Source organism: Rhinopithecus roxellana, chromosome 14 (genome assembly GCF_007565055.1).
Source record: "Rhinopithecus roxellana isolate Shanxi Qingling chromosome 14, ASM756505v1, whole genome shotgun sequence".
Lineage (NCBI taxonomy): Eukaryota > Metazoa > Chordata > Mammalia > Primates > Cercopithecidae > Rhinopithecus > Rhinopithecus roxellana.
The window spans coordinates 22,119,894-22,133,742 of NC_044562.1; the positions used below are offsets into that span (position 1 = coordinate 22,119,894).

The window sequence follows — 13,849 nt, forward strand, 5'->3', positions numbered from 1 at the left end:
GTAGGCAGAGATATGCTATTCATATTTTTTCCAGAATGCTTCTAACACTACTTAAATAATCTAAAATAGTCTAGTGAAGTGGTGTCTATGCAGACAGTTTATGAGGACTGGAGATTGGTGCCAGTATTTTTTTTTTTTTTCATATCTTGGCTTAGACTAGTCTTAGCAGAGTTTTATAAAAGTCACATTACTTTCTTTTTCATTGCTAAAAATGAAATGCAATATTCTTTTTGTACCAGAACTAAACTGTCTCTTCGACACCAGGTTAGATGGGGACTACCCAGAAGGCCTTTACTTCCTAACTTGCCAGTTAGTCAGCCTTTATATTGTGGTCTATAGCACCCTGTGCAGAATATATTTGTTTTTTTTTTTTTTAGGTTTGACAGTACATGTGAAGGTTTGTTACATCCTTATGTGCCACACATATAAATATTTGTTGAATACAGTCTCATTTCTCAAAAGTCATTTCAAATGTCTCAAAATTTAACATGGTTTTGCAACTGCAAACATATTTTTCTTTTATTGTGCTCTTGCTATGACACTTTTTTCTTTTATTCCTTTCCTGCTATGAGAATCTGATCTGCAAATGTAGTATTTTGCCCAACAGTTCTCTGTTTTTCTAAAGTTGCTTGGGATTACATTTGGTCAAGAAGACCACAAGGGAAGGCTTCTGAAAGTTTAGTTTTATACTGGCTGTATTGATCATATCACAAAAACTACCAAAAAAGCACCCAAATAACTTGAAATTATGTGAATGCATTTGAATTTTAGCTTAAGAACCACATCTAACAACAGTCTTTCAAAGGGTTACATTTTCATTGGAGCATTTCTTTTTAATAATTATTCTCCAAAGGATTTTGAACAGGAGAAGAAGTTTTTAGATGAAATCAGAAAATATTCTCCTGGTAGTCTACAGAATAAAGTTGAATTTGAGAAGGAGATTTCAACATCAGCCTGAAAAGTTTTATAATGTGGAATTTTTTTAAGGGTGTAATTTTCCCCATACTTGGCAAAGAGGGAGTTTTGAGGCTTATAATTTAAAAACTGACTGTTGATGATTTAAATATAGCAAATCAAAATGCAGAATTAACCTAGAAATAAAAATGTTATGCATTGAGGAGGCAACATGTCGTGGAAGGTGACTCAGTTCTAGTGCCTGCTCAGCCACCAACAGGCTGTGTGACGGGCAGGTAACTAAACACTGGTCCTCACTGTCCTATTTGTCAATTAAAGGGATTTGCCTGGATAATTTATTAGCCCGAGAATCAGCTCTGATGTCCTGATTCCAAACAAGCAATTCTTTACCTTTGAGACCTGGTTCTCCTTTGTCCCCTATTACGTGGGATATCTGAGAAGGCCCGGGGTTTCCTTTATCTCCTTGTTCCCCCTTGGCTCCTGGGGTTCCTCTCTGGCCCTTTACTCCTGGAATTCCAAGGCTCCCTAACAGACAGGAGTAACAACATCAGGTCCTTAATTCTTCAAGTAGTTCATAGGGATTAAAAAGTTGGCAGTGCTTACGATAAAACAGAATAAATCAAACAAAAAAGGCTAACAATGCTGAGAACTTGATAAATAGTTTCCCCATGCAGGCAGCCTCATAAGGGTAGTGGTATAAGCCTGCAGGGAGAAAACAGGATTCCATTCAAATGGAAAAAAGGAACACAGAAAACAGCAAAATCAAATACTGCTGCTCTCTCAAAACTATTTTTCCCTCCAAAGAAACATAACTTTTTTGCTGCAAAATAAATGAACATTGTTTATGCTCCCTGCTATTTAGAAAGACATTCCATCACTTACCCCTCTGCCCTGGCATGCCTGGGTTCCCAGGGGGCCCCGGAGGGCCAGTGGCTCCAGGAAAGCCCATCATCCCAACCACTCCATCTTCACCTGTGGAAACAAATTAGCACAAAGCAGCACATGTTGTACAGAGTGAGAAAAGCAAAATATTCCATATACTAAAATAAATTATACTTAGAAGTAGAGATTGGGAGTTGAAAAAAATGGCCTCTGTACATAGTAAAATTACTGTATTAGTCTAGGAGATGGGTCAGTAAATGGTCTTTTAAACTCATCTGTGTAGAAGTGATTGGTAGCAAATCATATGCATGGATGAGGATAGAATATATGGAAGTTTTGGAGCATTCCATCCTCCCAGCCCCTGACCAGTCACTTTCTATTATATCCCTTCACTTTATTTTCTCCATAACACTTGTCTCAAATTGAACTTAGATTTTAAATATTTCTATTATTGCTCCTCTACTATGAGAAAGGGAGACTTGTCTACCGACTGATGTGTCTCTAGGGCCTAGAAGAATGCTGGCATGTGATAGTAGCCCAATAAGATGAATGAAAAGATAATGTGTCGATTAAGTTGTTTTAGCCTCTTTTCCGGAGGGGAAATCAGTGAGGTCCTTATGCCATGAGGGAACAGAATATTCTCCCCAAACATATAAACAATAAACATAGCCATGAAATTAGAACAACTATACAGAAATATGATTAACAACTCTATGGCAACAAATCAGATAACTTAGACAAAATGGACAAGTTTCTAGAGAAACAGAATACCAAAACTGATTCCAGAAGAAATAGAAAACCTGAATATACCTATAAGAAATGAAGAGATTGAATTAGTCATTTAGAGACTTCCCACAAAGAAATGCCCAGACCCAGATAACTTCACTGGTGAATTCTACCAAATGTTTATAGAGCATCAATTCTTCACACACTGTTCCAGAAAATACAAGACGAGGAAACACTTCCCAGCTTGTTCTATCAGACCAGCATTACTCTGACACCAAAACCAAAGGTATCACAAGAACACTACAGACCAATATCCCTTCTCAATATAAATGCAAAAATTCTCAACAAAATACTAGCAAACATATTATAGTAGTCGTATATAAAAAGGATTACACAGCAAAAATAGCCACATTCTGGGTAATTGTGAAATGTGTTCATCTAGCCACCACCGTTTCCCTGCAACATGGCTCCTGGTTTCTTACAAATAATTTAGAAGGAAAACCTTATATTAAGTAAAATCATAGCGTCAAAAGCATATGCCTATGTACAGTTGACAGAGCCACCTTAAGAGGAAGAGGAAATAAGAAGAAAATAGAAACACAGAAAAGGATACCTGGTGGCCCTAAAAGTCCTGGATTTCCTGGATATCCTTTTTGACCTGGTGGTCCCATCTCGCCTTGATGACCTGACATTCCTGGTGATCCAGTTTCTCCAGGAAATCCTGATCTATCCAAGCCTGGAATTCCTGGGTCTCCCTTTGGCCCCATTTTACCTCTTCTGCCTGTGTATGAATAAGTGAATGAATTAATTAATTAACCCACAAATGCTTTCCCCTCCTAACTTCAGAAATATATATATATTCTTAAGATGGAGTCTCCCTCTGTCTTCCAGACTGGATTGCAGTGGTGCGATCTCGGCTCACTGCAACCTCCGCCTCCCTGGTTCAAGTGATTCTCCTGCCTCAGCCTCCCAAGTAGCTGGGACTACAGGCATGCGCCATAACGCGTGGCTAATTTTTGTCTTTTTAGTAGAGATGGGGTTTTGCCACGCAGGCCAGGCTGGTCTCGAACTCCTGACCTCAAGTGATCTGCCCACCTCGGCCTCCCAAAGTGCTGGGATTACAGGCATGAGCCACAGAGCCCGGCCACTTCAGAAATATTTTATGGCTGTAAATATTTAGCTTTGTGAGTTGGGGTAACTGTACACTTATGCCTGCACGTGTCTGTGTGTGTGTGTGTGTGCGTGCGCGTGTATGTATTTAATGTCCCCTCTGTAAAATTTCTGAGCTCCCTTCTGGTTCTAACATTCTCTGCTCCAATGACTCATGCAGTAATACAAGTGTAGTCTTTATATCTATTTTCTAGTCCTGCAGACACATTCTGGGACTGCACCTTATGAGCGCCGCTCACTCTGTATCCTGCAGAAGACATACAGAGCCGTTCACATAGAGGTAAGTCACTGGATGCCTCTGGAAACAATAATAATGCCACTGTAACAGTTAAGGTCTTGGTCAAAAATTTATTTGTGAACATATAAGCAATACGATAGACCACAGACATTAACTGATTCCTAAGTAAAATTTTCCAGGAACAGTTCATCAGACCTGATTGAGAGGATCCAAAAACATAAAGTAAGTTTTCCATCCTCTGGAACATCTAGCCTGCATCATTTAGATTTATTTTCATGTTTCTTCTTTTATATTGTGTGTAAAACAATCAACTACATATTTTAGTTTATAAGTTTTTAAACTGGTATCATTGCATACATTTACCACATTTTAATAATAAGGATAAACTTACCACTTTAATATACTTATGAAAGTATTAAAGGTAAAATGTTTTCTGAGAATTTATATGTATCTAAATACATGTAAACACACACCAATCTCTCTCTGTCTTCAGCATTCATGTTTTTCTTGCATAAAATACACAAAGCAACTCACTAAATTATTAACTTCAGGTTTCTTCCTTTATAGGTGGTACACACTACTGTGTGCAACAAACCCTGACAGCAAGGTTTACACTTCTGAAGTATTTCTCATTGAACAGTGGTCAGGACTTGTTGCTGGACAGTTCCCACGTTAAGCAGCAAAGCACAGAGCAGGAGTCTCATGTCTCCTACCCATCTGGTGGCCAGTTTTGAGGCCCTCCTCCTACCTTGTTGCCCTTTCAATCCATTTAAGCCTGGAAGTCCTTGGGCTCCCCTAGGACCCTCTATGCACCTTCCTGGGGGTCCTTGTTCTCCAGGTGGTCCAGGCTGCCCTGGATCTCCTGCAAAAGAAAGCACACGTATATACCCAGATGCTAGAACTTAAGGTCTTGGTATTGCTATAGCAATCATTCTTCTGTTAACTTTTTTTCCACCTAAATCAGACCTATATTTACTACCATTAATATACCTTTTGTAGAGGGCATTCATTTAAAAAGAAGGAAGGAAGAAGGAAAGAAGGAAGAAAGGTAGGGCAGGAACATTGGATGGGAAAATAATTAGGCTCCATAGATTCTATTTCTCAAACTAGAAATTTTATTTGAGAATTCTTCATTTCTAGAACACCTACACATTCAGTTTGCTGCCTTTTAGCAGAGCTCACAGTGGAGAAAAGTAATGACACTTGCTATTGTACCTCGTGGTCCATCAAACCCTTCATTTCCTGGAGTTCCAGGGAGACCCGGAAGTCCAGGGAGTCCAATTTCTCCATGTTCTCCAGAATTGCCTCTTTCTCCTGGAAAACCTGGTGTTCCTGGTCCTCCAGGCATGGCTACTGCTGGTTCTCCCTATAGCACAGAAATTATGTTATTACTATATAGTGCTTCCAAATCCTCGCTGATACTGACTAGTCTCTGTTATGGAGGCTGTAAGTCCCTGTTGCACAGCAACCACTATGCCATCAACTTTCCTTTTTGAGCTCTAGTTGCTGACTTTTCTATAAGATTATATTTAATAACACTTCAGGATATGTAGCCTCCACTTTTTCAGAAGACTGTGGGATTGTCTATAAAGAGAAAAATCTAGATGTTTTTACTTTTGATAGTTTTTCTCGTAGCTAACCACATTTCTTTCTAGTGTTGTTCCATTTTAAATACTCCGAGTGTTTATGAAATGATTAAAGATGCTGTCAGGATGAAATCTGCATTCTGACACCTTATGTTTTCCTTTCTAAAATGGAAGATGATCCAGAGAAATGTTTAAATAATTTAACATCTTCATCATCTACAAATATATTGATAATTTCTACATCTAGAGTGTTCTGCCAGGTAGGTGCCTACAAACTGGCCAATTAATGGTCACCCGCCCTCTCTTCTGTGACAGTTTGAGTTTGAATTTTTGCATACCTTGGCTCCTGGGACGCCTGGCTTTCCAGGTAACCCAGGCTCTCCTATTTTTCCAGGACAACCCAGTGATCCTTTTGTACCCGGAAAACCTTGGTCTCCTTCAGAGAAAAAACAATAAACATTGTTGTAGGATTAGTCTTATTGAAAGATTCTGAACAGTAACTCTCTTATCTCTCAACCAGCCAGAGATGCTTTTATGAAAGTTTAAGTGATAATAAAACCAACTGATAAATTAGCAATTTTTTAAAAGTTCCAAATCAAATTACATTGGTTCCCATTTTAAAAATTAACTTTCTCTATTTGGTTGTTTAGTATGGCTATGATTTTGATTCAGCAATTCTTCAAACCACTGATGCTGGTTGACCTATTTGACTTTGTTTTTGAAGTATTTTTTACATACAGTGTACAGGTAAGTGGATTTTTATATGCAGATATATTCATGTAAGCATGACCTAGATTAAGATACAGAGCTTTTGGCCGGGCACGATGGCTCACACCTGTAATCCCAGAACTTTGGGAGGCCAAGGTGGGTGGATCACCTGAGGTCGGGAGTTTGAGACCAGCCTGACCGACATGGAGAAACCCCGTCTCTACTAAAAATACACACACACACACACACACACACACACACACACACACACACACACACAAATTAGCCAGGCATGGTGACGCATGCCTGTAATCCCAGCTACTCAGGAGGGTGAGGCAGGAGAATTGCTTGAACCCAGGAGGCGGAGGTTGCAGTGAGCCGAGATAGTGCCAGTCACACTCCAGCCTGGGCAACAAAAGCAAAACTCCATCTCAAAAAAAAAAAAAAAAAAAAAAAAAAAAGATACAGAGCTTTTTCAGCACCCCAGGTAGCCTTTCCCAACAGGGTTGCTTAAGAGAAGTAAGTCCTAATACCCTATAGCATCCATTGCACGTAAGGGATTAACTTCTTATGCCTTTATAGTAGGCGAACTGAGAAAGGGGTCAACACATTTTCTGTGTTCTCTGGTTCAGAAGAGGAAGCCACGGTGAAGCAAGGCTGCATTCAGAGTGTTCCTTCATACCCTCATTTGACCAATATTTAATTTGCAGTTAGTTCATGGGATTTGTTAGATTCAATTGTGAAACTGTAAATCTCCACTTTCTTTTTTTTTTTTTTTTTTTGAGACGGAGTCTCGTCTGTCGCCCAGGCTGGAGTGCAGTGGCGCAATCTCCGCTCACTGCAAGCTCCGCCTCCCGGGTTCACGCCATTCTCCTGCCTCAGCCTCCTGTGGAGCTGGGACTACAGGCGTCCGCCACCGCGCCCGGCTAATTTTTTGTATTTTTAGTAGAGACGGGGTTTCACCGTGTTAGCCAGGATGGTCTCGATCTCCTGACCTCGTGATCCGCCCGTCTCGGCCTCCCAAAGTGCTGGGATTACAGGCGTGAGCCACCGCGCCCGGCGTAAAATCTCCACTTTCAAGGAGCTCTTGGGTTAGTTCTGTTTCCCATAGTCAACAGTCTTCTTCCAGAGAGTCAATACCTAGAGTTGCAAAGTAGGGATGTAATTTATTAATGCAGGGTCCAAGAAGAATGAAGTACCAATGTGAGCCAGGCTCCCTTACTTCACAGATCATTAGGAAGAAAACCAAGAAATTGGACTCAAAGCCATTCTTGAGACTCCATGAGAAATGTGATTATGTTTTCCATTTCAAATACTCATAAATCGAAATCAATATTCTCATATTTGGGCAAAATTAATGTATAATAAACACTGATGACATACTAATCCAAGAGCTGAAACACCAAAACATGGATGCTATTTTTGACAAACATTTTAAATAATATTGTAACAAACATGAAATTGTCATAAAACTTGCAGTTCTGTGTGAGAATCCAGGGACTCAGGTTATTCATATGTCATCCTGGACAGGACTTTCCTGTACTTGTCAGTGGGCAGGTTTATGTCATTGTGTGAGTTCTCAGCATCTAGATTTTTTTTGGAGTGTTTCCTCTTTAAGGGGAAACAGCATTGTTTTTCCTAAAGGAAAATAAATTCTGTAATTTATTTTGGAGTGTATGGGGAAATCAGCTATGATTTCATAGTTCCTTTCTTATTAAAAAAAAAGAAATGTATACATGTAAAAGATGCAGGCATTTATAGAGAAGTATCAAAAATGTTTTTGAAATCCAACAATCAAGGTTCACTATTACCATTTTGGTGAATTTCCTTCTAGTTGTTTTCTATGTGTTTTAAAAAATACAACTGAAATGAAATTGCATAAATCAATGTAAATTCTGCCTTTTCACCTAACATATTATTATAAGATTTTTTTCCATTTATGGCTCTTAGAAAACATTTTTTTTTTTTTTTTTTTTTTTTTTTTTGAGACAGAGTCTTGCACCTCAGCCTCCTGAGTAGCTGAGATTACAGGCACGTGGCACCACACCAGGCTAATGTTTGTATTTGTAATAGAGTCTGGGTTTCACCATGTTGGTCAGGCTGGTCTCGAACTCCTGACCTCAAGTGATCTGCCCACCTCCGTCCCCCAAGGTGTGGGATTACAGGCGTGAGCCATTGTGTCTGGCCAGAAAACATTTTAAAGAGTATTATGGATATTTCCTATTTTACTCATTTTTATATCTTATATCCTCTATATCTTTATATTGTATTTTACTCATTTTACTTATACATATATACCTCTTCTAAATATCCACAATGAACTTTATGTTTGAAAAAATTTTAAATTTACCCTTAGGTCCAGGACGCCCAGGAAATCCAATTCCCGGAATTCCTGGTTCACCATCAGGTCCTGGAAGACCAGGATCTCCACATTTCCCCATAGATCCAGGCATACCTTAAAAACAAATATACATACGCATCTCCACATCAGCAACTTTCCTTCATCTTGTTATAAAAGAAAATGTCTAAGTTATTTGTGTCATCCTATCCCTTTTGCACATTAAGTTTTTTTTTTTTTTTGAGACGGAGTCTCGCTCTGTCGCCCAGGCTGGAGTGCAGTGGCGTGATCTTGGCTCACTGCAAGTTCCGCCTCCCGGGTTCACGCCATTCTTCTGCCTCAGCCTCCCGAGTAGCTGGGACTACAGGTGCTCACCACCATGCCCAGCTAATTTTTTTTGTATTTTTAGTAGAGATGGGGTTTCACCAGGTTAGCCAGGATAGTCTCCATCTCCTGACATCATGATCTGCCTGCCTCGGCTTCCCAAAGTGCTGGGATTATAAGCGGGAGCCACCGCGCCCAGCCAAGAAACATGTTTTAACACAACCCTAATCATATGCTCCCCTTCCCTCTCCCTATCCAATGGACTAATCTTTAGGAATTGCAAAGAATTTTGTCAATGTAATTTAATTCCTAATGGGAAATATTCTAGATGTCTTGAACTATGTAAGTCTCCCTCCATGCATGCAAAACTCAGTTTTACATCACGTTGGCAAAGAAATTCAGTTTTCAAATGAAGATGCTATGGAAAATATCCTAACAAGTTACCAGTGGGCAAACATCACTTGCTCCCCCACCAAAACTCCATAAAGGTTTTTCTGCTCTAAAATCCCTCGTAAGTAATTACATCGGTTCTCCTCTGGAACCTTTATATTAGAAGCACCAGTTAGTTAGAATAATTTGGATAACCTCAGAGAACTACAGCAAGTCCCCAGCCTGCTTGCTTATCAGATAAGACACTGCCCTGTGCTCTCTTTTGGAGCCAATGAATACATTTTTTCCTTATAATGGGGACAGTATTTTTCCAAGAGAGTCAGGGTGTTGTTTGATGCCATGTACCAGATTTGGCAGAGGGTACTTACCAGGTGGACCTTGGGGGCCAGGATGGCCAGGGGGCCCTGGAGGTCCTGGTGGGCCTGGAACTGGTGTTGAAACACTGAGTTCTCCCCTAGGACCTTAAGGAAAGTTGTGGTCATAAGATTGGGGTATATACTGAAGCTTGTCTTAGATGATAGGGGAAAATACGATTATAAAGGGTTTATAAACATATCCCAAAGAAAATAAAAAATAACCTCTGTTTTCACAGGCTTCAAAACTAGCTTAAGGACGACCAGCCCGTAGAAACTTTCGTATTGAATCAACAAATATAAGTTTAGACAATTGTCTAATTGTTTTAACCCGTTTCCTGTTTACTCTGAGATAGCTCACAGATGACAGTCCTAACTTGACCCCCTTATATTAGGATTAGAGACAAGTTCTGTTTAGAAATAACTCCAAGAACAGTTGTTGTATTTTATTTCACATTGAAAATCAGATTTGCTTCAGCCTCAAAGAACGCGTTTATGTAAAATTAAATGAGCGCTGGCAGCGAGCTGCACTTCTATTTTTTTTCTAAAAGGGAAATTAATAGCCTAACATGCTGGTCTATTGAAAACAGCCTATTCCAAATAATTGATAATATGGAATTAAGTTTAAACGTTGGTGAATACTGATAGGATACTTATTTATTGGGTGACTAGTTTCCACAGGAAGCCTATTGAATGAAATAGTAAGTTTTGATATGGGCAAGGCTGATGTGGGTTTATGAACTTGGACACTTTTCTTAACCTCGCTGGTAAGTTCTCTGTCATAAGGGAAAGAATGCCTACTCAGCAGATGAGGACATGACATAACATTCTGACCACAGTGGCAAACATTAAAAATATGTTTAGTGATAAGTGTTGTCCATATAGTCATTTATTTATAGAAAAAATAGGTTTACAGTATGTGATGAGACAATTTTGATAATAATATATTTTATGACAATGGAGTCCTTTAGTAAAGATTCACACTTAGAAATAACAGAAGAGGCCGGGCGTGGTGGTTCACACCTGTAATCTCAGCACTTTGGGAGGCCTAGGTGGGTGGATCACTTGATGCTATGGAAAATATGGAGTTCAAGACCAGCCTGGCCAACATAGTAAACCCTGTCTCTACTAAAAATACAAAAATTAACCAGGTGTGGTGGTGTGTGCCTGTAATCCCAACTACTCAGGAGGCTGAGGCACGAGAATCCCTTGAGTCTAGGAGATGTAGGTTGCAGTGAGCCGAGATCACACCACTGTACTCCAGCCTGGGTGGCAGAGCAAGACCCCATCTCAAAAAACAACAACAAAAACAGCAACAACAATAGAGCATTTGGTGATGGATTAGAACAGGGCTAAATAAACTTTTGCTGTAAAGGACCAGATAGTAAGAAATTTAGGCTTCGTGATTCAAATCTACTCAGCTACTCAGTTCCGCCATTGTAGCATAAAAGCAGCCAGAGACAGTACATACAGGAGTGCGGCTGTGTTCCAAGAAACTTTATTTATGGATACTCTAATTTGAATTTCATATCATTTTCATGTATCACAAAATATCATTAAATATTTTTTCGATCATTTGAAAATGTGAAAACCATTCTTAGCTTGATACAAAATCTTAGCCTGATAGAAAATCAGGCAGTGGGCTGGACTTGGACAGTGGTCCACCACCGTTTGCTAGTACCTGGATTAGAACAGCAGCCTCCTTCAGCCAGGCATAGTGGCTCATACCTGTAATCCTAGTACTTTAGGAGGCCAAGGCAGGTAGATCACCTGAGGTCGGGAGTTCAAGACCAGCCTGGCCAACATGGTGAAACCCCATCTCCACTAAAAATACAAAAATTAGCCTGGCATGGTGGCAGGTGCCTGTAATCCCAGCTACTCGGGAGGATGAGACAGGAGAATCTCTTGAACCCAGGAGGCGGAGGTTGCAGTGAGCCAAGATTGCAACATTACACTCCAGCCTGGGCGACAGAGCAAGACTCCATCTCAGAAAAAAAAAAAAAGAAAAGAAAAGAAAAGAAAAAGAATAACAGCCTCCAAAGTAAGGTGCGGATAAACATAAATATTTATTTATTTATTTAATATATAGAGAAAGTCGTAAGATTTAAGATTTACATGCATGTGTGGACAGAAATGATGCATACATTTATAACACATAATGTAAGTTTGTGTACTCTACAAGTTTTACCAATGAGGGAAGATACTATAAAATGATTTAGAGACCATGGGTTTACTGGGTCTCACCCTTTAAAGTGATTTTATTTTATTTTATCTATCTATCTATCTATCTATCTATCTATCTATCTATCTACCTACCTACCTACCTACCTACCTACCTACCTACCTACCTATATATCTATCTATTTATTTTTGAGACATTGTCTCATTCTGTTGCCCAGGCTGGAGTGCAGTAGCATGATCTCGGCTCACTGCAACCTCCACCTTCCAGGTTCAAGTGATTCTCCTACCTCAGCCTTCCAAGTAGCTGGAACTGTGGGTATGTGCCACCATGCTCAGCTGATTTTTATATTTTTAGTAGAGATAGGGGTTCGCCATGTTGACCAGGCTGGTCTTGAACTTCTGACCTCAAGTGATCTGCCCATCTTGGCCTTCCAAAAGGCTGGGATTATAGGTGTGAGTCACTGTGCCCAGCCTAAAGTGATTTTAGAAGTAAAACATGACCATGGTGGCATTATTCGCTTAAAACTGTCAGTAGCATGCTATTCTGACCTCCAGCCACACTCCTGAATTCAGAACTACGGCCAGTATATGTATATCCCAAAAGTTACCTGGACTTTTAAACTATTAGCAGACCATTTCCTTCATTTGTCTTAGATATTTTAAACTTTTATTTGTAACCTGCCTATTGAGTTATGGATCAAAATCAACAAAGTTGTGGCTGGGCACAGTGGCTCACACCTGTAATCCTAGCACTTTGGGAGGCTGAAGCAAGGATTGTTTGGGCTTAGGAGATGGAGATCAGCCTGGACAAACAGCAAGATCCTGTCTCTACAAAAAATAAAAATAAAATGTAAGTTAGCTGGTCGTGGTGACACACGCCTATAGCCCCAGCTACTCTGGAGACCAGGTGGGAGGATCTATTAAGCCCAGAAGAAGTTTGAGGATGCAGTAAACTATAATTATGCCACTGCACTCCAGTCTGGCAACAGAGTGAGACCCTGTCTCTAAAAACACACACACAAAAAACTAATTTGCAATAACGCTTAGCATCTATTCATTTCATATATTTATATAAGTAATAGATACGGAATATCCTAGGAAATTTCAGTTGAATTGCCCAGTAATGGAGAAAAGATGAGTTTTCTCTAACATACCCTACATATTCTTTCCTGGCATCTGTGAGATGACATATTCTATTCATTAAAAGCAAGTTTCTATATTTTCCTTAGTCTTCGAGAAGCTTCGTTAGCTCTAGAAACAATCAACCCACTCCATCAGAAAACAGGACTGGAAAGAAAACTAACCAACCGGCTTCTCCGGGTGGTCCAGGGGCTCCAGGAACTCCTTGCATGCCCTGGGGACCAGGTTCTCCTTGGGGTCCGTAGCCAGGTGGTCCAGCTGGTCCTGCAGGTCCTGGGGACCCAGGGGAGCCAGGATCCCCTGGAGGACCTTGGTCCCCCTTCTCACCACTCAGAGCCTGTGACAACAGGAATGTGTTTGAATTGTGCTTCATTCCAGTATCTTCTTACGACAGGTTAATCATCCTCCAGATATGAATACCAGTTAGGCTGTCATTGAGATCTTGAATTAAAAGCATTTGGCATTTGATGAGAATTATTACTAAAATAAGAGCACTGCAGGTTTCTGCCATTTTGTGTCCTTTGGAGTTTAGCAACATTTTTTGAACTTGGAACTGTCTTGAGTCCCACTTGAGATATCTTACAATGACAGATCTCTCATATAATAATAGCCACTAGAACTAAGTTCAAATTGACAGTAGTTCAAATGACTTTAGCGGTGATTTTTATGATAATGTTATATTTCTGAAATAAAATGAGTACAGCAAACCTTTACTTGTGTTTTCACCAGGTATTTTCATGACAAAGGGGATTTCCCACTTCCATTTTCTCTCATAAACTGTCTAGTTTTTAAATCTTCATATGCTATAACCTTGAAAATGATTTGTAGATTTAAAAGAAGTTGAATTTGACAAAATAATTTAAGCCCTCTTCCTTCCCAACATGGCCCTCTGAAATAA

General features: G+C 39.8%; 1 protein-coding gene and 1 long non-coding RNA gene across 2 annotated transcripts in view; one reads left to right on the forward strand and one right to left on the reverse strand.

Moving 5' to 3' along the window:
• The window catches only part of LOC115893191, an 88,647-nt gene that overhangs the window by 39,030 nt on the left and 35,768 nt on the right, over positions 1-13,849 (forward strand). Inside the window, exon 2 of the long non-coding RNA XR_004053136.1 lies at positions 3,888-3,973. This is a non-coding gene — a long non-coding RNA (uncharacterized LOC115893191). The remainder of the gene's footprint in view (positions 1-3,887; positions 3,974-13,849) is intronic.
• Positions 1-13,849, reverse strand: part of COL4A3 (collagen type IV alpha 3 chain) — a 149,664-nt gene that overhangs the window by 26,596 nt on the left and 109,219 nt on the right. Inside the window, exons 26-34 of the mRNA XM_010375623.2 lie at positions 13,120-13,288; positions 9,646-9,738; positions 8,576-8,680; positions 5,856-5,953; positions 5,147-5,297; positions 4,680-4,793; positions 3,137-3,304; positions 1,798-1,887; positions 1,306-1,440 (exon numbers count right to left, since the gene is read on the reverse strand). Of these exons, the coding sequence (XP_010373925.2) occupies positions 1,306-1,440; positions 1,798-1,887; positions 3,137-3,304; positions 4,680-4,793; positions 5,147-5,297; positions 5,856-5,953; positions 8,576-8,680; positions 9,646-9,738; positions 13,120-13,288 (1,123 nt within the window). The remainder of the gene's footprint in view (positions 1-1,305; positions 1,441-1,797; positions 1,888-3,136; positions 3,305-4,679; positions 4,794-5,146; positions 5,298-5,855; positions 5,954-8,575; positions 8,681-9,645; positions 9,739-13,119; positions 13,289-13,849) is intronic.